The sequence below is a fragment of the Crotalus tigris genome, unplaced genomic scaffold, assembly GCF_016545835.1.
Source record: "Crotalus tigris isolate CLP2741 ecotype Arizona unplaced genomic scaffold, ASM1654583v1 scf7180000017661.16357234195:1864864, whole genome shotgun sequence".
Classification (NCBI taxonomy): Eukaryota; Metazoa; Chordata; class Lepidosauria; order Squamata; family Viperidae; genus Crotalus; species Crotalus tigris.
This window is the reverse complement of record NW_024096548.1, coordinates 433,881-454,722: the sequence shown is the minus strand read 5'-3', so window position 1 is coordinate 454,722 and position 20,842 is coordinate 433,881. Positions and strand designations below refer to the sequence as shown.

Genomic DNA, 20,842 nt, shown 5'->3' with positions numbered 1-20,842 from the left:
TAGTCCAACTCCCTGCTCAGGCAGGAAACCCTATACCTAAGGTGACCAACTTTTTTACAATGAAAAGGAGGACACAAATAAATTGAAGAAAAAAATATCATAAATAAAAGAAACATTTTATTCATTGCAACCGTAATACAGATAACTTGCATGTGCAAAGTTTGCCAGCCGGGTATTTTGGCGCGCTCAGCAGCAATTCCTATTGGCTTTCGAAAGCCAATTGTGGGAGTAGCACAGTTCATGCAAATGTTGAAAAAAAAACCATCAAAAAAAGGTGCTGGAACGCCATTCTGAGCATTCTATGAGGGAAAAAAATAAGCCCTGCAGATTAGTCTTCAAATATCGAAAAGGAGGACATGAAGGAGGACACTTTTTGAGGGAGGACAAAACTTATAAAAGGAGGACTGTCCTCCCTAAAGGAGGACGGTTGGTCACTTTACTATACCAGTGATGGCAAATCTTTTAAAGACCAAGTGCCCAAACTGGAACCCAAAGCCCACTTATGTATTGTCGGGTGTCAGGTGGGCATGGCCCATTGTGTAGGCATGGCTTTTAAAGACCAAGTGCCCAAACTGGAACCCAAAGCCCACTTATGTATTGTCGGGTGTCAGGTGGGCATGGCCCATTGTGTGGGCATGGCTTTGGTGGTAACGCCAGACTGGGTGGGACTAAAAAGTTCAATCAATTCCAACTTTGCGAGAACTTTTTTTTCCCGCGAGAAGTTGAAATTGATTGATTGATTGAACCTTTCTTTTTTTTGGCACACGGCGGCGGAGGCCTAAAGCAAAAAGGTTTTATAAAACCCAGCTGAAGGCCTAGAACTGGGAAGACGGCGCACGTGCCCACAGAGAGGGCTCTGAGTGCCACCTCTGGCACCCGTACCATAGGTTCACCACCCCGGCCCTATACCATTTCAAACAAATGGTTGTCCAGTCCCTTCTTAAAAACACCCACAACTTCTGGAGGCAAGTGGTTCCACTGGTTAATTGTTTTCACTGTCAGGAAATTTCTCCTCAGTTCTAGGTTGGTTCTCTTCTCTCCTTGATCAGTTTCCATCCGTTGCTTCTTGTCCTGCCTTCTGGTGTTTTGGAGAATAGGTTGACCCCCCACTCTTCTTTGTGGCAACCCCTGAGATATTGGAATATGATCAGCGTCTAAAGTAAAATTTCACAAACTTACTACTATTACAGATAGTCTTCGACTTATCAAAATCCACTGCCTGGCTGAAATTTCTTGGAAAACTTGAAGCTATTGAAGAATCAAAGGAGTGTAATTTAGCATAGCTTCTGCCAGCTTCAGTTGCTTAACAACTGAACAGACAAAAAAAAAAAAAAGGAGACTCACAATCTGGATCCAAAGTTAAGATGCCCCCCCGTGGTCACATGATCACACTTCTGGCACTTGGCAACACAGCTGTATGTACAGCCATTTGCGGTGTCCCTCGGTCACGTGACTGTGTTTTACGACAGTTTTGCCGAAAACTGGCACTTCTGTTTTTTGGCAAAATTGTGCCACAGTGAAACAATGGGTTCCCGTAAAAACTGCACTTCCCCCCCCCCCAACTGCTGCATTCAGTTAACAACCCTCAAAAAAGATTGTGACATCAGGTCAGTCACATGGTTGACCCGTTTTACAACTATAACGAACAAGGATTGTAACTCAAGGACTACCTGTATTTTAATCTATTTATTTTTAAATTTTCCCCTTAAGCCCCCTCCCAGTTTTGTTTTTAATTCTGATACTTATGCTTCACAGACTCTTTTCTCACTGAGCAAATTCATTTTATTACCGGGAAGTGAAAAGCATTGCATTATTTATTTAAGACGGAGGGAAAAATTAATGAAAACAATAATTCCAGAAGTTATGAATAGCTATAGTAAAGCAGCAGAGAACAGCATAATAAAGCAGTCACTTCCAGACCTTATGATTATATATATGCCCTAGCATTTTCAATCATGTAAAAAAAAAATCTAGGGAATGAGGATCCTAGTCTGGCCTAGTTAAAGATTAAACCACCTATGGGCAAGGGAGTCAGATACTGGACAGTAGGCAGAAATCCATATCACTAAATCCTCCCATATGATCCTCAGATTCCCCTTGACCCAGGAACTGAGTTTTAAAATAGTCCAAAATACCAAAATATTAATCCCATGGCTTTGTAGCAACTATCAGTTTTGTAGTTTTGTAGCAACTGTCAGGGGGTACCTTGCTCAATAGTAGTAACTGTGAGAGGGATCTCGGAGTCCTAGTGGATAGTCACTTAAATATGAACCAGCCGTGTGGTGCAGCTGCCAAAAGGCCAACACAGTGCTGGGCTGCATTAACAGAGGTAGGTATGTTTAGTCGAAACAAAGAGTCCTCGACTTACGACCAGTTGAGTAGTCCTTGAATTATGACCGGTTGGGGGTCGCGGCATTAAAAAGGTTGAGAACCACTGGGTTAAGGTGAGTTTGGACTGTGGTTACAGAGAAAACAGCTGATTCTTCCAAAATGAAGGCAGGATCATGGTCTGTTTTCACAAGAGCCTCCCGCTGAGAAGTACCAACAGCTGAGTGATAGATTTACCCTCAGAGGTTTGACTTGATAGTGAAGGGTACAGGTAGTCCTCGACTTACAGCCACAACTGAGCCCAAAATTTCTCCTGTTAAGTGAGACATTTGTTAAGTGAGTTTTGCCCCATTTTACAACCTTTCTTGCCACAATTGTTAAGTGAGTCACCACAGTTGGTTAGTAATATGGTTGTTAAGTGAATCTGGCTTCCCCATTCATTTTGCTTGTCAAAAGAGGATCAGATGAGCTTGGAACACTGCACGGTCGTAAGTGTGAACCAGTTGCCAAGTGTCTGAATTTTGATCACGTGGTCATGGGGAGGTTGCAAAGGTTGTACGTGTGAAAAACCGTCGTATGTCATTTTTTTTCAGTGTCGTCGTAACTTTGAATGGTCACTAAATAAACTGTTGTAAATCGAGGGCTACCTGTATTCCTCTATTTCTGAATCCCTTTTCAAATCTACGGTGATGGTGTTCCGTTAAGCAGGAATTTCCGGGGTTGATTATGACAGCCTTCCTAAACCCATTCCTTTCTTTGGGACTGGTTATCGATAATCTGCTATTTGTGGAGACCAACGTGATTGGAGAGGGAATCAGATTGAGGGAAACATGAGAATCAGGGTCACAAAACCCATGTTGAGTTTCCTATTCAATGACAAAAAAAAAACCCCTCAGTTATCCTAGCCTACCTCCGAAGAGAATAAAGAGAAGAAAAATGTACGCTACCCTGATCTTTTAGAATTAGGAAATGGATGGACTGAGGGAGGCCTTTGTCTTCTCCAACGCCCTACTGTCAACTTAAGATAAGCCCTCAGTACAAACTTCCTTTCAGTATCCCCGCATGTCAAGAAATTGTTAAGTCTTGTGGTGTCACCATAACCGGCAGCATTGTTGATTTTACACTTCTCTGCTGCTGGGCTTTTAAGGCAGTGTTTCCCAAACTTGACAATTTTAAGGCATGTGGACTTCAACTCCCAGAATTCCACAGCCAGCATTGCTGGCTGTGGAATTCTGGGAGTTGAAGTCCACATGCCTTAAAATTGTCAAGTTTGGGAAACACTGTTTTAAGGCATCCTACTTCAAATAGCACTTGGAGCCGAGGTGGCGCAGCAGTTAGAGTGCAGTACTGCAGGCCACTTTAGCTGATTGTGTTCAGCAGGTCAGCGGTTCAAATCTCACCGGCTCAAGGTTGACTCAGCCTTCCATCCTTCCAGGGTAGGTAAAATGAGGACCCAGATTGTTGGGGGCAATGTAAATTGCTTACTGGTGTACACCTCTTAGAGAGGGCTTGCACTTAAAGCGGTATATAAGTCTCATAAATAAATTTACTGAGGTTACAATTCCAGTTTGTCCACCTTTCTTGGTTTATGTGTGAGGACGTTGGATGTTCACATTTCCTTGTTCGTAGCTCTCATAAAGCATACCCAGCAGAGCAATTTTGGCATTCTCCCATTCATAGAAACGAGCACAAAAAGATACGAGGGGGGCTTGTTGAATGCTCTCTGAACCTGGTTGTTTTCTTACAGATGTTTTCATTTACCCAAACTGTAGACAAGATATGTAGATACCGAACCCTTTCTCTGTTTTGTAAAATTGGCATGGAAAGGGAGGTGTGTGGTCAATCAATGGATGCGCTTCTTAACACTTACGACATTCTCCGCAGGGTTTCACACAAATCACATTCCATGCAGGAGTGGTTTTAATTTTCAGAGAATGGAATGGAATGGAATGGAATGGAATGGAATGGAATGGAATGGAATAGAATAGAATAGAATAGAATAAACATTAGAATGGAATGGAATGGAATGGAATGGAATGGAATAGAATAGAATAGAATAGAATAGAATAGAATAGAATAGAATAGAATAAACATTAGAATGCAATGGAATGGAATGGAATGGAATGGAATGGAATAGAATAGAATAGAATAGAATAGAATAGAATAGAATAGAATAGAATAAACATTAGAATGCAATGGAATGGAATGGAATGGAATAGAATAGAATAGAATAGAATAGAATAGAATAGAATAGAATAGAATAGAATAGAATAGAATAAACATTAAAATGGAATGGAATGGAATGGAATGGAATGGAATAGAATAGAATAGAATAGAATAGAATAGAATAGAATAGAATAGAATAGAATAGAATAGAATAGAGCTGGAAGGGACATTGGAGGTCTTTTAGTCCAGCCCCCTGCTCAGGCAGGAAACCCTATACCATTTCAGACAAATGGCTGTCCAGTCTCTTCTTAAAAGCTTCTAGTGTTGGAGCATTCACAACTTCTGGAGGCAGGTTGTTCCACTGGTTAATTATTCTCACTGTCAGGAAGTTTCTCCTTAGTTCCAGGTTTCTTCTCTCCTTGATTAGTTTCCATCCATTGCCTCTTGTCCTGCCTTCAGGTGCTTTGGAGAATAGCTTGACTCCCTCTTCTCTGCGGCAGCCCCTGAGATACTGGAACACTGCTATCACGTCACCCCTCGTCCTTCTCTTCATTAAGCTAGACATACCCAATTCCAGCAACCGTTCTTTATCCGGTTTAGCCTCCAGTCCCCTGCTCATCTTTGTTGCTCTTCTCTGCACTCTTTTTAGTTAGTTAGATATTAGACAGCATTTCTATACCTGAGAATGTTGTAGGTGTGGAAGAGGTAAATCATAACTCTCATGTGGATCAGATATCATAGCTTTGTTGAATCTCTATAAATGAACACTGACCAATATTGGCCAAATTGATTCTTGCTGCTTTACAGATATTCAAACACATGTAATGTGTTTGTATATACAGGTGGTCCTTGAATTACGACTGTTATGTAGTCTGCCTATTACAGTGGTAAGTTATAACAGTGGTAAAATGGGTCCTTCACATAACTGGCCTGATTTTACAATGTTTTTGGTGCCGTTGTTAAGCAAATGCCATGGGCATTAACCAAATTGATGGTTCGCTATGGGTGTGGTTTTTGCCAAAAAACAGAAGTGCTGGTTTTCAGAAAAACTATTGTAAAACATGGTCACATGATCACAGAATGCTGCAAACCATATTGCTAAGAGCCCAGTGTGATCACGTGATTGTGGGGTGGGTCCAATCATTGGAATTTCAGATCCAGGTAGTAAATCCCCCTTTTTAGTTATATCATAACTTCAAACAGTTGCTAAGCATATGTCAAGGACTATCAGGATCCAATCAGGCTTTCTCCAAGTTACCTTTGCAGACAACACAGAGCTGCAAGCACAGAATATTACACTTCAGCCATAGCAGTGTTGGAAATAATTGTCCCTGTCCACCAAATTGTTTCCTTCATGGTGCAGAATTGAGAAGGGATCACTTGGTGCCCTACTTTTCCTCATGTATTTTACTCCTGCTATGTGTTTAACAGTGTTAAGGCCGGAATAACCAAAGGTCGCCAGACCGTTTGGAACCATCCAGGTGAATTATTCACAGTATTGCTTAGAAATTTCTATCTTTAGTTATATTCAGATACATAGGTAATCCTCAGTTAATGACTACAACTGTTCAAAATAGAATGAGTGGTGCTTGCGACTCTAGAAATTCCACCCGTTTTAGCATCCCTGCAAGTCATGTAATCAAAAACTGGGCACTTGGCAATTGGCATAAATTTACAACAGTTGCAGCGTCATGATTGCCATTGGCAACCCAGTCCATTGGTACTGACTGGGGGCCATGTAGGATGGGCTTTGTAATATTTCCAGTATGGTTTCTGTAGTACTGTTGCACTGGCTGTAGGGCCAAATTTGGCCGCCAGCTGGAAATTGCCAGCAGTCAAATGGTCTTGTGAAAACGAGCATCTTATACTTATTAAACCTGAAGCCCATCCTCTGTCTTGCTTCCAACTTTCACAATTCCCAGTCAAGAAGGAAAGGCCAACCTTTGAAGCTTTCATCTAGTTTTCTCCCACTTGCCGTAACCTTCAGATAATATTATCAGCCTATTGAAGGAAGTTGCTACAAAACTAATTTGGATTCCATGCTTTGATAGTCTGAATTACTCCACATAAAATTAACTGGCGGTATTATTAGCAGCTATTCCGTACAGAATTTAGAGATGGGAGTAAATATTCTCAGATATAATACCCTATCAACTTCTGCAGCAAGACCACCGCAATTGACCCCAGAATTTTTGTTGCTAAGGGAAACATTTGTTAAGTGAATTTCCCCCCCATTTTTACAATCTTTTGCGCCACACTTGTTGAGTGAATCTCTGCAGTGGTTAAGTTAGTGACATGGTTATTAAGTGGATCTGGCTTTGCTTGTTAGAAAGTCACAAAAAGGGCTCACATGAGCTTGCAACACTGTGACCGTCATAAATATGAGTCAGTTGCCAAACATCCGAATTTTGATCACATGACCATGGGGATGATGCAATAGTCGTAAGTGGGAAAAATGGTCATAAGTCATTTTTTTCAATGCTGATGTAACTTTGAAGAGTCACTAAATGAAATGTTGTAGACTACCTGTAGAACTAATGCTGTAAAGATACTATCGGATTATTATTATGCTATTATACTATTCACCCAACGTGTATTGGATTTTCATTATGATCGAAAGCAGATGGGTCCCAGATCCTGTTCTTCCCCTGTAGGGTCTTCCTTCTTACCCTATTCACATATATTTATTTATAAAATTTATAGACCGCCCATCCTACCTCAAGGTAATTCTGGACAGCTTACCTAGAGAAACTTTACATGTTCACATACAGAAAACCTTCAGGAAGATTCTGGAGAAAGAACAGCCATATTAATTGTGCCACAACTCATTGCTCCAATAATAATAATAATAATAATAATAATAATAATAATAATAATAATAAAGTTGGAAGGGACCTTGGAAGTCATCTAGTCCAACCCCTTGCTCAGACAAGAAACCCTATACCATTTCAGACAAATGGCTGTCCAGTCTCTTCTTAAAAACTTCCAGTGTTGGAGTATTCACCACTTCTGGAGGCAGGTTGTACCATTGGTTAATTGTTCTAACTGTCAGTTTCTCCTTAATTCTAGGTTGCTTCTCTCCTTGATTAGTTTCCATCCGTTGCTTCTTGTCCTACCTTCAGGCGCTTTGGAGAATAGTTTGACTCCCTCTTCTTTGAGGCAGCCCCTGAGATATTGGAACACTGCTATCATGTCCCCTCTCATCCTTCTCTTCATTAAACTAGACATACCCAATTCCAGCAACCATTCCTTATATGCTTTAGCCTCCAGTCCCCTAATCATCTTTGTTGCTCTTCTCTGTACTCTTTCTAGAGTCTCAACATCTTTTTTACATTGTGGTGACCAAAACTGGGTGCAATATTCCAAGTGTGCCCTTACCAAGGCATTGTAATATGGTATTAATACTTCACATGATCTTGATTCTATTCCTCTGTTAATGCAGCCTAGCACTGTGTTGGCTTTTTTGGCAGCTGCAGCACACGGCTGGCTCCTATGTAAGTGATTGTCCACTAGGACTCCAAAGTCCATCTCACAGTTGCTACTACTGAGCAAGGTACCACCTATTCTATACCTGTGCATTTGGTTTTTCTTGCCTAAATGTAGAACTTTATTTTACACTATATTGTCTATAGGTAATTCTCAATTTATGACTACAATTGAGACCGGAACTTTCATTGATAAGCGAGGCGCTCATTAAGTTGGGCCTGATTTTACAACCTTTTTTTTGCTGCAGTTATTAAGCGAATGTTTACAGTCATTAAGTGAATCACACAATTGTTAAGGAAATTTGGCTCCCCCCCCATTGACTTTGCTTGTCGGAAGTGAGCTGGGAAGATTGCAAATGATGATTACATGACCTTGGGACACTTAAACTGTCATGAACATTTGCCGGTTGCCAAACAACTGAATTTTTGATCACATCAAAATTCTATGGGAGGCTGCAATATTCATAAAACTGGTCATAAATCACCCTTTTGCAGTGCTGTCATAACTCTGAACATTTGCTAAACGGATGCTTTGTAAATCAAGGACTACGTATATAAGAAAGGGCCATGAATGTCTACCTCACTCATTGTCAAGTTTTTAAACCTTTATTTCCCTGTTTATTAAATGGATATAATACCCATTTTTACAGAGGTTAGGAAAAATTCACTCTTTTTTAAAAAAACTGTATTTGCATCCCGTCTTTCTTTGTTCAAATGGCATTGGCTGCTTAAGAGTGTGTGTGTTTCTTTTCTCTGTGCGTGGGTCATTGTGCTTATTCTGTATTATCTCAATCAAAACAAGACTAGTGTTTTAACAATGACAGCAGCAAGCATTAAACAACCAGTGGAACATGAAAAAAAAAAGACCAAGATTATTTTTTTCTAAAAAAAGGAGATATTAAAATCATAAAAAGTGGGGCAAAGGCAGGAGCAGAATTTCCAAAATCACACAAACATCTCTGAAAAGGCCACAATTTTGTAACTCCTAACAACAGACAGGAAGCTAGGCATCTTCAACGCAATGTTGCACTTCAATAGATCTCATAAAGCTGTTATTTTGGCTTAAAACACTGTTTCTTACCGATTCCATAATGAATCCCTTGAGGAGAAGCTGGACAACCTGGAAGCTGAAGATCTCATGTCTCAACCCAAGAAAATTACCTACAAAAATGTGAGGGGGGAAGGGAGGAAAAAAGAGGGACAAGCTAATTAAAATCAAAGAGAATATATCAAGGAAAAGGCATATGTATTATTAAGCACACCTATGCACTCTTTTTTTTTCAATGGCTCATTTAATACTCGAACAAGCAGGAACAATATCTACAGTTACAAGATGTAATTCTCCCAGGAACTGCCATGAAGTCATTTGACACAAAAACTATTCTGAAGTAAACAATTAAACTTCTTGTACTGTAGTTGACACAGCAGTTTTTTTTAATCTCCGTGTGGCAGAAACTGCTCAAATTATAACCATGTCATCCCAGCTGATTAAGGAAATTCTCCCTGCAATCATCCCTTGAGGTAAAACAGAACAGCCGCGTTAAACTCTTAAATCCAGATTAATAAAATCTTGATCCTGCATTTACATAATGCAGCTCAACCAAATAAATAAACTCTATTACATCTTAGCCTGGCTAAGTCAGTGGTGGAATTTTTAAAATATAAAGAAGCACAAATGAGCCCTCTCATTTTAGTCTACTGCAGTGTTTTGTGTGACCCAAGTCAATTTTTCTTTAAGTGATTGAAAACAGAATTTAAGCAAAGATGTCATTGATAGTAAGGTAGAAAACAAGGTTCTACATTTAGGCAAGAAAACCCAAATGTACTGCTATAGTATAGGGGGTACCTTGCTCAATAGTAGCAACTGTGAGAGGGATTTTGGAGTGATTGGACAATCACTTAAAGATGAGCCAGCAGTGTGCTGCAGCTGCCAAAAAAGCCAACACAGTGTTGGGCTGCATTAACAGAGGGATAGAATCAAGATTACGTGAAGTATTAATACCATTTTACAATGCCTTGGTAAGGCCACATTTGGAATACTGCATCCAGTTTGGTCACCGTGATGTAAAAAAGATGTTGAGATTCTAGAAAGAGTACAGAGAAGAGCAACAAAGATGATTAAGGGACTAAAACATATGAAAAACAGTTGCTGGAATTGGGTATGTCTAGTCTAATGAAGAGAAGGATGAGGGGTGACATGATAGCAGATTCCAATATCTCAGGGGCTGCCCCAAAGAAGAGGGAGTCAAGCTATTCTCCAAAGCACCTGAAGGCAGAACAAATAGCAATGGATGAAAACTAATCCAGGAGAGAAGCAACCTAGAACGAAGGAGAAATTTCCTGACAGTGAGAACAATTAATCAGTGGAACAACCTGCCTCCAGAAGTGGTGAATGCTCCAACACTGGAAGTTTTTAAGAAGAGACTGGACAGCTATTTGTCTGAAATGGTGTAGAGGATCTCTCAGATTCCTTCCAGCCCTATGCTTCTATGTTGTATGTTCTATGTTCTAGATGCTCCGGAGAAAGTGTGGGAAGCAAATTTATGAAAGCATCACTTGAGCGCATTGAATAGTTTCATGTGGAGCTATCTGAGAGTAGAGAAACTACATTCATATGGCAAATGAGCGGGCAAGGTAGTTATAGGAACTGAAACTATGGTTTGAAGTGAGTTTGGGAGTGGTCATGATAGTGGTTGGCATGAAAGTCAACTGAGGGACCTTGGGCCAATCACCAGCAGAGGGTGAGTTCTAGTCCCGCCTTAGGCATGAAAGCCAGCTGGGGAATGTTGCCATGAGTCATTTATAGAAATTCTAAAGTCAGAATAAAAATAAATAAGTAAATAAATTGCTAGCAAATTTGAGGAGAGAGTTCATACCACCACAAACAGCTTTAAGATTTAATTCGCACACAATGCTAAATCATAAATCACATTTAATTTTGTTTGGCCACCACAGAGTAGTTTATAACCTAGCAACGTACAATCTTTTAATTTACATTATTCCTACCTAACCACAAATATAACCATACATATTTTACATGTCTTTCATATAACTCTTTATATCTCCCTACATCTTTTTATAACTCTTATATACCCGTGCCTTCTTTAATGGACTGTATTCTTCCACCATGTCTTATGCTGGTCTAGGACTGTAATAAAGATAGATTATATTTCATTTCATCAAAGTCTGGGTTCATATATCACTGTACGTCAAAACCAGAAAAACTGAATTACTACTTAGTCTAATTATTTAATCCAAGCCATGATGTCATGTGTTTCTTTTCATTGCCAAGAGAAAACGGAAAAGACCTTTAAGAATAGAAATGCTGCCTTTTTGTATCAGACTGAGGGTCAGTGTGGGTCAGGATTCTGTACCATTATGGCGACACAGGTACCAGCAGGAAGCTCTCAAGCATGATATTCAGTCCCTTCTGCCTTGGTATTCAGAGATTTTTGTAGGCATTGTGTTTGTAGACTTCTGCTTATGCCTTCTTAAATTAATCTAAATTGGTAATCATGAACTTAAGGTATTAGAGTCAGACAACATGATTTTCAAGGCTAATGTTATATTAGGGCAAAATATGGGATGCAGGTAGCTGTTGGACTACAGTAAGAATATAATTAGACTCTTTGGCTATTTATTTATTTTGTATAGAAATGAAACTAAACCTGAAGTAAAATTTTATTCTAAAGCAATAAATCTCTTCTGAAACAAATTTGAAATACACAGATGGAAATCTAACTGCCCAGAATTGCTGAGAGCTGGATGGCATATACGTTTAATTCTTCTTCTTCTTCTTCTTCTTCTTCTTCTTCTTCTTCTTCTTCTTCTTCTTCTTCTTCTTCTTCTTCTTCTTCTTCTTCTTCTTCTTCTTCTTCTTCTTCTTCTTCTTCTTCTTCTTCTTCTCCTTCTTCTTCTTCTTCTTCTTCTTCTTCTTCTTCTTCTTCTTCTTCTTCTTCTTCTTCTTCTTCTTCTTCTTCTTCTTCTTCTTCTTCTTCTTCTTCTTCTTCTTCTTCTTCTTCTTCTTCTTCTTCTTCGCCTCCTCCTCCTCCTCCTCCTCCTCCACCACCACCACCACCGCCATCATCATCTATGGAGATTTTTGCTAACAGCATCTCAAACTTCAACAACTCCTATTGATTTATTCTTCTCCACCAAGACTGATACATTTTTAATTTTGAGTATTTTGACCTCTTGACTTACCTCTTGGAGAAAGAAGCAGGCCAGAGGTTACAATGAGTTCAGGGATTGCTGTTATATTCTTTGACATTTTCCTAAATTGTACTCCTACACATATCTTCCTTCCATCTGTTAAGATATTTTCATCTTTTTGTGGAAGACTTTCAGCAGGTATCTCACTGCGAGAAAGCCAGTCTACTGGTGAAGGCACCAGTCTAGAAATTGGGAGACTATGGCTGGATGAACCTTGGGCCATTCACTCTCTCAGCCCATCCTACCTCATAAGATTGTTGTGAGGAAAATGAGAGAGGAAGGAGGATTATGTTTGTCACTTTGAGTTGTTTATAAAAATAAAAGTAGGATAAAACTCTAAAATAAAATTAAAAAAATTTCTTTTTAATTTTGAGTGAGATACTTGGAAGCTCATATATTTTTGTCATTTTTTCCTTTTATTAACAGATATGCTGGCTTGGCTGGGCAGAGTGGACTCTATAGGTCTCGTAGAATAGGTTATATTAGATCTTTACCAGACTATTTAGAGCAGGGGTAGGCAACCTTGGCTCTTTTATGACTCATGGACTTCAACTCCCAGAATTCCTGAGCCAACCATGCTGAGGGGAAAGGGAGAGGTTTCCAAGCTTAGCCATGCTGGCTCAGGAATTCTGGGAGTCGAAGTCCACGAGTCATAAAAGAGCCAAGGTTGCCTTCCCCTGATTTAGAGAATAGAGCATGTTACTTTTTTCTAATTATTATTTTTCTTAAAGATTGCTGCACTTCTGCAGATTCTGGAGAGCCTTCATACTTTTGTCTCATAAGGCTGTTATTTATGAACTCATATACTGGTGCTCATTTATGTTCATTAATACCAGAAAGAGCAATGTTGTCATTTGTGAACATTAATTGTGGATGTTAGTATCAAAATTCCGATAAAACTGGATCGGAGTGAGCTCAAAAAAAGAAAGAAAAATGTTACCAAATCCATATTAATATAGTTGCTGTAGTCACTGTCTCTCAACAGCAGCCTAAATCACAGAGTTTTGACCTTGAGCTATAATGCAAGCAGAGCATAATTATACTTCTTCTTTCTGTGTAAGCAAACAGTTGAAAGATTTGAGAGAGGCTAGTTCACACCCTATTTTTTCTTTTTTCAATAAATGCTTTGGGAAAAGAGATCACTTTACATTAAGCAACCTAGAACTAAGGAGCAACTTCCTGCAGAACAATTAACCAATGAAACAACCTGCCTCCAGAAGAGGTGAATGTTCCAACACTGGAGGTTTTTAAGAAGAGACTGGACAGCCATTTGTCCGAAATAGTATAGGGTTTCCTGCCTGAGCAGGGGGTTGGACTAGATGACCTCCAAAGTCCCTTCCAACTTTACTATTATTATTATCTCAGAAAACAGGAGGAAATTTTAGTGAGACCTTTTAGAGGAAATAGTTCGGTAGCAACAGCTACCAGCATTGAAGAAGAATAGAATAGAGCTGAATGGAACCTTAGAGGTCTTCTAGTCCAGCCCCCTGCTGAAGCAGGAGAACCTATACCATCTCAGACAGGTGAATGTCCAGTCTCTTTTTAAAAATCTCCAGTGATGGAGTGCCCACGATTTCTAGAGGCAAGCTGTTCCACTGGTTGATTATCCTCACTATCAGGAAGTTTCTCCTTAATTCCAGGTTGCTTCTCTCTTTGATCAGCTTCCAACCATTGTTTCTCATCCTTCCCTCTGGTGCTCTGGTGAACAACCTGACCCCCTCTGCCTTGTGGCAGCCCCTCAGATACTGGAATATTGCTATCATGTCTCCCCCATTTCTTCTTTTCTTTAGATTAGCCAAACCCAAGTCCTGTAGCCGTTCTTCATATGTTTTAGTCTCTAGGCCCCTGATCATCTTAGTTGCCCTTCTCTGATTTTTTTCCGAACTCTCAACATCTTTTTTGTGATATGGTGACCAAAACTGGCTGCAGTATTCCAGGTGTGGTCTTACTAGGGCTTTGTAAAGCGGTAATAATACTTCATGTGATCTTGATTCTATGCCTCTGTTTATACAACCCATTGTATCAGTGGCATTCATCAATATGACTACCAAGCAAGCTATACATTAGCAAGCAATGCTATGTTTATGGTTTCCATAGGATTTGGCAACTTTTTAAACCCCAGGCATGATTGTGTGATCTCACAGGATGACCTGCTAAGAAAGCTTCTCCAACTCTGCTTAAAATCTCGAGATTGGCACATCTTCTACCACTTCACTCTGAGGGCATGAATGAGAAAACTAACCAACTTCACCCACTTTGGGTTTCCTTGTGCAACATCTCCCAAGCTTCACTGGTGATGAGGTAGCAGGACTGTCGATTGCAACATACCTTGGAGAGAATGGGGAACTGGGGGGATAATTTGAGGGAGAGGGAGGCTAAGCTTGAGGAAGGCTCCAAATCCCAGCCTTAGAAGAATGTACACTGGCCAGTGACAAGTTTATATACAGTATTTAGTGTCAGGAACAACAAGGATTGAAAGTTCCTTATTGTTCAAATATCAACAAAATGATTGTGCTGTTGTATGGCTACCCCTGTTCCACCTAGTCACATGATCTCAGATGGGCAGACAGCCAAACAGAGAAGCATAAGAAACAGAGGGGAAAAAATAATTTCCAAATCAGGGAAGCATTTTATAATGTCAGAGAAACCGAAAGAAACTTGCAGAGATCTACAAGTTAGCGTTTCTCAACCTTGGCAGTTTGAAGACGTGTGGACTTCAACTCCACATCTATTTTGCCAAGATTGAGAAGCAATGTTCTAGATTAATGGGACAGAGGAAGGAAGGAATTCTACAATCAAGACCACCACAGATTCTATTAATAATTGAATGGCTCAATAGATGTTCTCTGGCAAGTACATGATAATGATGACCACTAGCTTTGGGCAAGACTGTCAGTTGTTCAACTGTCAACTGTCTCCATGTATTGTGGAGACATGCAAAAGACAGTAGCCAAGAAAACAAGCAAATGGAATCATTGAACACATAAACCAGAAGTTCTTTCTTGACACACAAATGACCAGGCTCACGTTATTGCACTTTAGACCGAACTCTGTGGAGGAGGTAGAAGGAAGGAGAGGACAACCAGCTGAAAGAGGGATGGACATAGAGCTCTCTTGCAGATGTTTCATTACCCAACTTGGGTATGAAATGTCTGCTAGAAAACAACCAAGCTCAGAAGGCACCAAGGACCCAATGGTTCAAACCCTGAGCTACAAATATTCTCTTCTGTTGGGTTGGATTCAGTTACAGAGATGATGAGTGCACCATTAGAAGACCTGAAAGGGCAGATTAGGGATAGATCATCATAGAGAAAATCTGTCTACATTAGGGGTCTTCAAACTTGGCCCTTTTATGACTTGTGGACTTCAACTCCAAGAATTCCTCAGACAGGCATGCTGGCTGAAGAGTTCTGGGAGTTGAAGTCCACAAGTCATAAAAGGGCCAAGTTTGAAGACCCCTGGTCTACATGGTCACACCAACGTGATGGCACATAATCCATCCATCAGTGAGGTAAGAAAGCCACCACTGTGACTTTTAGGCAAGCATATAACTAAGCAGTGGAACTAATCCCATATAACATCTAGCCTAGGATATTTGTAATCTGTTTTGTAGTAAATAGGATTGTCAAACAATCCCTGGGGAAAAAAAAATCAATTCTTTGAAGAGATGATTCCTTTTGGATGATTTTGGATGCCAGAACAATTTGTTTGATGTATGATTTGCCTTTTGCTGAGATTTTGTTTGGCAAAAAACTCTGGGCTCACTTACCTGGGTGGCTTACTGCCAACAGATACCTGTGGTTGTAACTGGTTGCATAAGGAAACATAAATGTTCCACTATGAGAAAAGATCCAGGGTTTTGCCATTTGCAGTAATGGAATTAACAACCCTAATTGGGACCGAAAAGTCCCTCATTAAGCAATGTGGTTTTAAGACAGCACCACTTAGTGGCCACAGTTCTGGAAATCCCAGGTGATGGTGTTAAGTAAGGACTTCACATGGCCATTACTTCTGATTTCCTGCTGGCTTCCCCATTGACTTTGCTTTGCTACTACACATTCAGTGCTACTATACATTGTAAGTTTCAACAGTCACTGAACAAGTAGTTATTAAATAAGCAATCTCTCTCTCTCTCTCTCTCTCTCTCTCCCTCCCTCCCTCCCTCCCTCCCTCCCTCTCTTATAATCTTCCATTTTATCCACAATAATCTCCCTTTTTAAAAAAGTTAAGATGCTCAGAAATTCCCAGACAGCTTGCCATTTTTATTTCATTAGGATATTTTGGAATATTTCTCATGGAGAAGTATCTGTGGATAATGTTTGTACTGGGATGGAAAACCTGCAAAGTCCCAAAGGTGCTTTTTCAAGCGGCAACTAGACTTTCTTGTTTTTTCTTTGAAGATATTTCGCTTCTCATCCAAGAAGCTTCTTCAGTTCTGGGTTCCATTCTCCACCATTCGGTCAGAACTGAAGAAGCTTCTTGGATGAGAAGTGAAACGTCTTCTAGGAAAAACAAAGTCCAGTTGCTTTTTGAAAAAGCTCCTTTGAGGTAACCAGGACCTGGATGACTGAGAATCTTCATAAACAAAACCTGCAAAGATTTTGGCAGAGTGAATTTGCAAGCAGGAGTTGTATGTTTCTAGCTCATGAATCTTTTCTGTCAAATTCACCCTGAGGTCAAATAGAGGTTGTATTTTAAGCAAGCTTTCGGTTCTCTTTCTCAGGATGCTGAATGATGTGGAAGAGCTTCAGGATGTTTGGAAGGATGAATCGACTTGTTCCATGATGCAGAAAGCTCACCGGTTACTTTTAACATGTGTACTGTAAACCCAAAGAATACATTTTGCCAAGCTTTGTTGACTGTTTTGTCTTGCAGTTATGTAACGCAAGAAAGACGGTTTTGTCCAATGGTTAAAGCATCAGGCTAGAAAAGCAGGAGACCCTGAGTTCTAGTCCCACCTTAGGCATGAAAGCTGGCTAGGTGACTTTGGGTCAGTCACTCTCTCTCAGCCCAGATGTTGTAGGGAAAACAGCAGGAGGAAGTTGTGTTGGATATGCTCACCGCCTTGAGCTAATTGTAAAAATAATAAAGAGGCAATTTGATAGACAGATAGACAGAAAGAAAGAATTGTAATTGCATACAAGAGATAAGAGGGTGCCTCAAATGTACTGTAGCTAATGGATATTTCATAAACTTGAAATACCAACCCAGGGACTATTCCTTTTTCAATCTGTAAATTGGCTTCCTTCTTGAAAGAAATATTTTCCTCATCCACCGCTTTGATCAGTGTCCTTGATCTTAAGTGGATGCCAAATTGCAGGCTGTATGTCTTACAGTACGACTGGAAGACTGTAATAATCCAGGAGGACGGGAAAAGTGTAATCTTTCTTCTTAAACCCTTTGATCAGAATCCCGTTGCCAGTTTCCACTGCTTATTTCTCTTTATGGAAGATTTGAATTCTTGCGAGAGCGCATGTGCCTGAACCTAAGCACAGTGGCAAAAGAGGGCAGAACAATTAAATAGCAGAACAATCCAAGTTTCAAAAGCGCTGTTTTTCATCTGATGACTTTATTTTTATTTTCTAAATTTTCTCAGCTCTGAACTGTTGGGGAGAGAGCAGCGTGGAAAGGTTAGGAAATAAAGTTAAGTAAAATATATATTTAAATGTCTTGAATGCAGAATAGGGACTTAGTCCAGAATGTTGACAGACATTCATTATAGATGAGAAAAGATTAGTGTTCTTGGAAAAATATGTAAGATAGGAAAAGCTCACTTCTGTCTGAATTGCATTTTGAACAGAAAAAAAGGGAGAGAGAAAAACAGGAAGTTCTCTTGTCTTTCAAAGAATAGACTCATTTTGCTAACAATAAGCCAGCTAAGAAATAGAAACAGAGGCAGTGTGTGAAGAGTCTTCCCTATATCTTTCTCTTGCCATTTACTCCAGTGGTCAATTAGACTCACAAATAAAAAAAATATAATAATAATAATAGTAAAGTTGGAAGGGACCTTGGAGGTCATCTAGTCCAACGCCCTGCTCAGGCAGGAAACTCTATACCATCTCGGTCAAATGGCTGTCCAGTCTGTTCTTAAAAACCTCCAGTGTTGGAGCGTTCACCGCTTCTGAAGGCAGGTTGTTCCACTGGTTAATTATTCTAACTGTCAGGAAGTTTCTCCTTAGTTCTAGGTTGCTTCTCTCCTTGGTTAGTTTCCATCCGTTGCTTCTTGTCCTGCCTTCAGGCGCCTTGGAGAATAGCTTGACTCCCTCTTCTTTGGGCAGCCCCTGAGATATTGGAACACTGCTATCATGTCCCCCCTCGTCCTTCTCTTCGTTAAACTAGACATACCCAATTCCAGCAACCGTTCCTTATATGTTTTAGCCTCCAGTCCCCTAATCATCTTTGTTGCTCTTCTCTGTACTCTTTCTAGAGTCTCAGTATCTTTTTTTACATCGTGCTGACCAAAACTGGATGCAGTATTCCAAGTGTGGCTTTACCAAGGCATTGTAAAGTGGTGTTAACACTTCACGTGATCTTGATTCTATCTCTCTGTTAATGCAGCCTAGCACTGTGTTGGCCTTTTTGGCAGCTGCAGCACACTGCTGGCTCATATTTAAGTGATTGTCCACTAGGACTCCGAGGTCCCTCTCACAGTTACTACTATTGAGCAAGGTACCCCCTGTGCTACACCTGTGCATTTGGTTTTTCTTGCCTAAATGTATCATTTTGTTAGATAGCGCCCAGTGTTCAAGTCTATCCAGATCCTTCTGTATCTTAAGCCTGTCTTCTGGAGTGTTGGCTATTCCTGCCAGCTTGGTGTCGTCTGCAAATTTGATGAGTTCCCCATCTATCCCCTCGTCCAAATCGTTGACATAGATATTGAAGAGCACTGGGCCCAGAAGAGAGCCCTGGGGCACCCCACTACACACTTCCCTCCATGTAGATGCAGTTCCATTGAGGACCACACGCTGAGTACTGCCAGTCAGCCAGCTACGGATCCATCTGGTGGTGGTGCTTTCTACCCCACATTTTTCTATCTTGTCAAGTAGTAGGTTGTGATCTACTTTATCAAATGCCTTACTGAAGTCAAAGTAAATTATGTCCACAGCATTCCTCTGATCCACTAATTTTGTTATTTGGCCAAAGAATGCAATAAGGTTTGTCTGGCATGATCTATTTTTGACAAACCCATGTTGGCTTTTAGTAATGACTTTGTTTGCCTCTAGGTGTTCATTGATTCGTTGTTTGATTATCTTTTCCAGGATCTTCCCAGGTATTGAGGTCAGGCTGACAGGTCTATAATTTCCTGGGTCCATTTTTTTTCCTTTTTTTTGAGGATGGGAACTACATCAGCTCTTTTCCAGTCCTTTGGTAGTTTCCCTGTGCTGCCAGGATCTTTGAAAAATATAGTTCAATGGTTCTAAGATCACATCTGCCAGTTCCTTGAGAACCTTGGTGCAATCTTATTTATATATTTATTTACTTGCTTGCTTACTTACTTATTTACAGTCTACCAGATTGTTCTGGCTCTCACTTTTGACCGTTGAATCCTTCCCAAGGACATAAAGACTTCATTGTAATATACCTGCTGTTCCTCGAAAGGCAACTTTTGGTAACTTATGAATTGAGATTCCATCTACCCCTATTGTGTCCAATTAACAGAATAAAAGAATAACAAAGTTAGAAGGGACCTTGGAGGTCTTCTAGTCCAACCCCCTGCTCAAGCAGGAAATCATATACCATTTCAGATATATGGTTGTCCAATCTCTTCTTAAAAACCTCCAGTGATGGAGAACCTACAACTACTGGATGCAAGATGTTCCACTGATTAATTGTTCTAATTGTCAGGAAATTTCTCCTTAGTTCTAGGTTGCTTTTCTCCTTGATTAGTTTCCATCCATTGCTTCTTGTCCTGCCCTCAGGTGCTTTGGAGAATAGATTGACTCCCTCTTCTTTGGGGCAGCCCCTGAGATATTGGAACACTGCTATCATGTCACCCCCAGTCCTTCTTTTCGTTAAACTAGACATACCAATTCCTGCAACGGTTTAACCTCCAATCTCTTAATCATCTTTGTTGCTCTTCTTTGCACTCTTTCTAGACTCTTAATATCTTTTTTATATCGTGGCAACCAAAACTGGATGCTATATTCCAAGTGTGGGTCTTGGAATATTGGAATAATGTCATACCAGGACATTATAAAGTGGTACTACAATTGCTTTAGATGCTCCTCTTCATCTCCTCCTTCTTTCTATATTTGTCAATAGGACAATCAAGGTGACCAGGCACATTATCCTGTGTTTGATTATTATCCTGATCCAGCTAGTGTATCGAAACACTGAGAGATGCAGACATGCAAAGACGTAAAAATGCAACCTGCATCTATAAATTTTAAGTCTAAGACAGGCTTCCCTAACACAGTGCACAACTACCAGAATTGTCAGACAGTGGGATAGCTTGTTTTTGTTTTGCATTTCTTATTGAGTTCCTTCTCAGGTTTCTTACTGTTCCATTTTTATTGCTCTTTTTCCGTGAGTTAGAATTTTATGATGATGGCTCTAGAATTTTTTCCCCTGCAATAAGTTGCTTTGAATGGCTGTTCAAATGACTCTTCAATTTGGCGCAGAAAGCAAATGGTCTCTAAATCTAAATTTAA

General features: G+C 40.1%; 1 protein-coding gene across 12 annotated transcripts in view; it reads right to left on the bottom strand.

The window, feature by feature from the left end:
* ASAP1 (ArfGAP with SH3 domain, ankyrin repeat and PH domain 1) overlaps nucleotides 1-20,842 on the bottom strand; it is a 168,346-nt gene that overhangs the window by 121,698 nt on the left and 25,806 nt on the right. For all 12 annotated transcript variants that reach the window (XM_039335805.1, XM_039335804.1, XM_039335813.1 and 9 more), the window contains one exon: nucleotides 9,061-9,140. In XM_039335805.1, coding sequence (XP_039191739.1) covers nucleotides 9,061-9,119 — 59 coding nt within the window. In that variant the 5' untranslated portion in view covers nucleotides 9,120-9,140. The remainder of the gene's footprint in view (nucleotides 1-9,060; nucleotides 9,141-20,842) is intronic.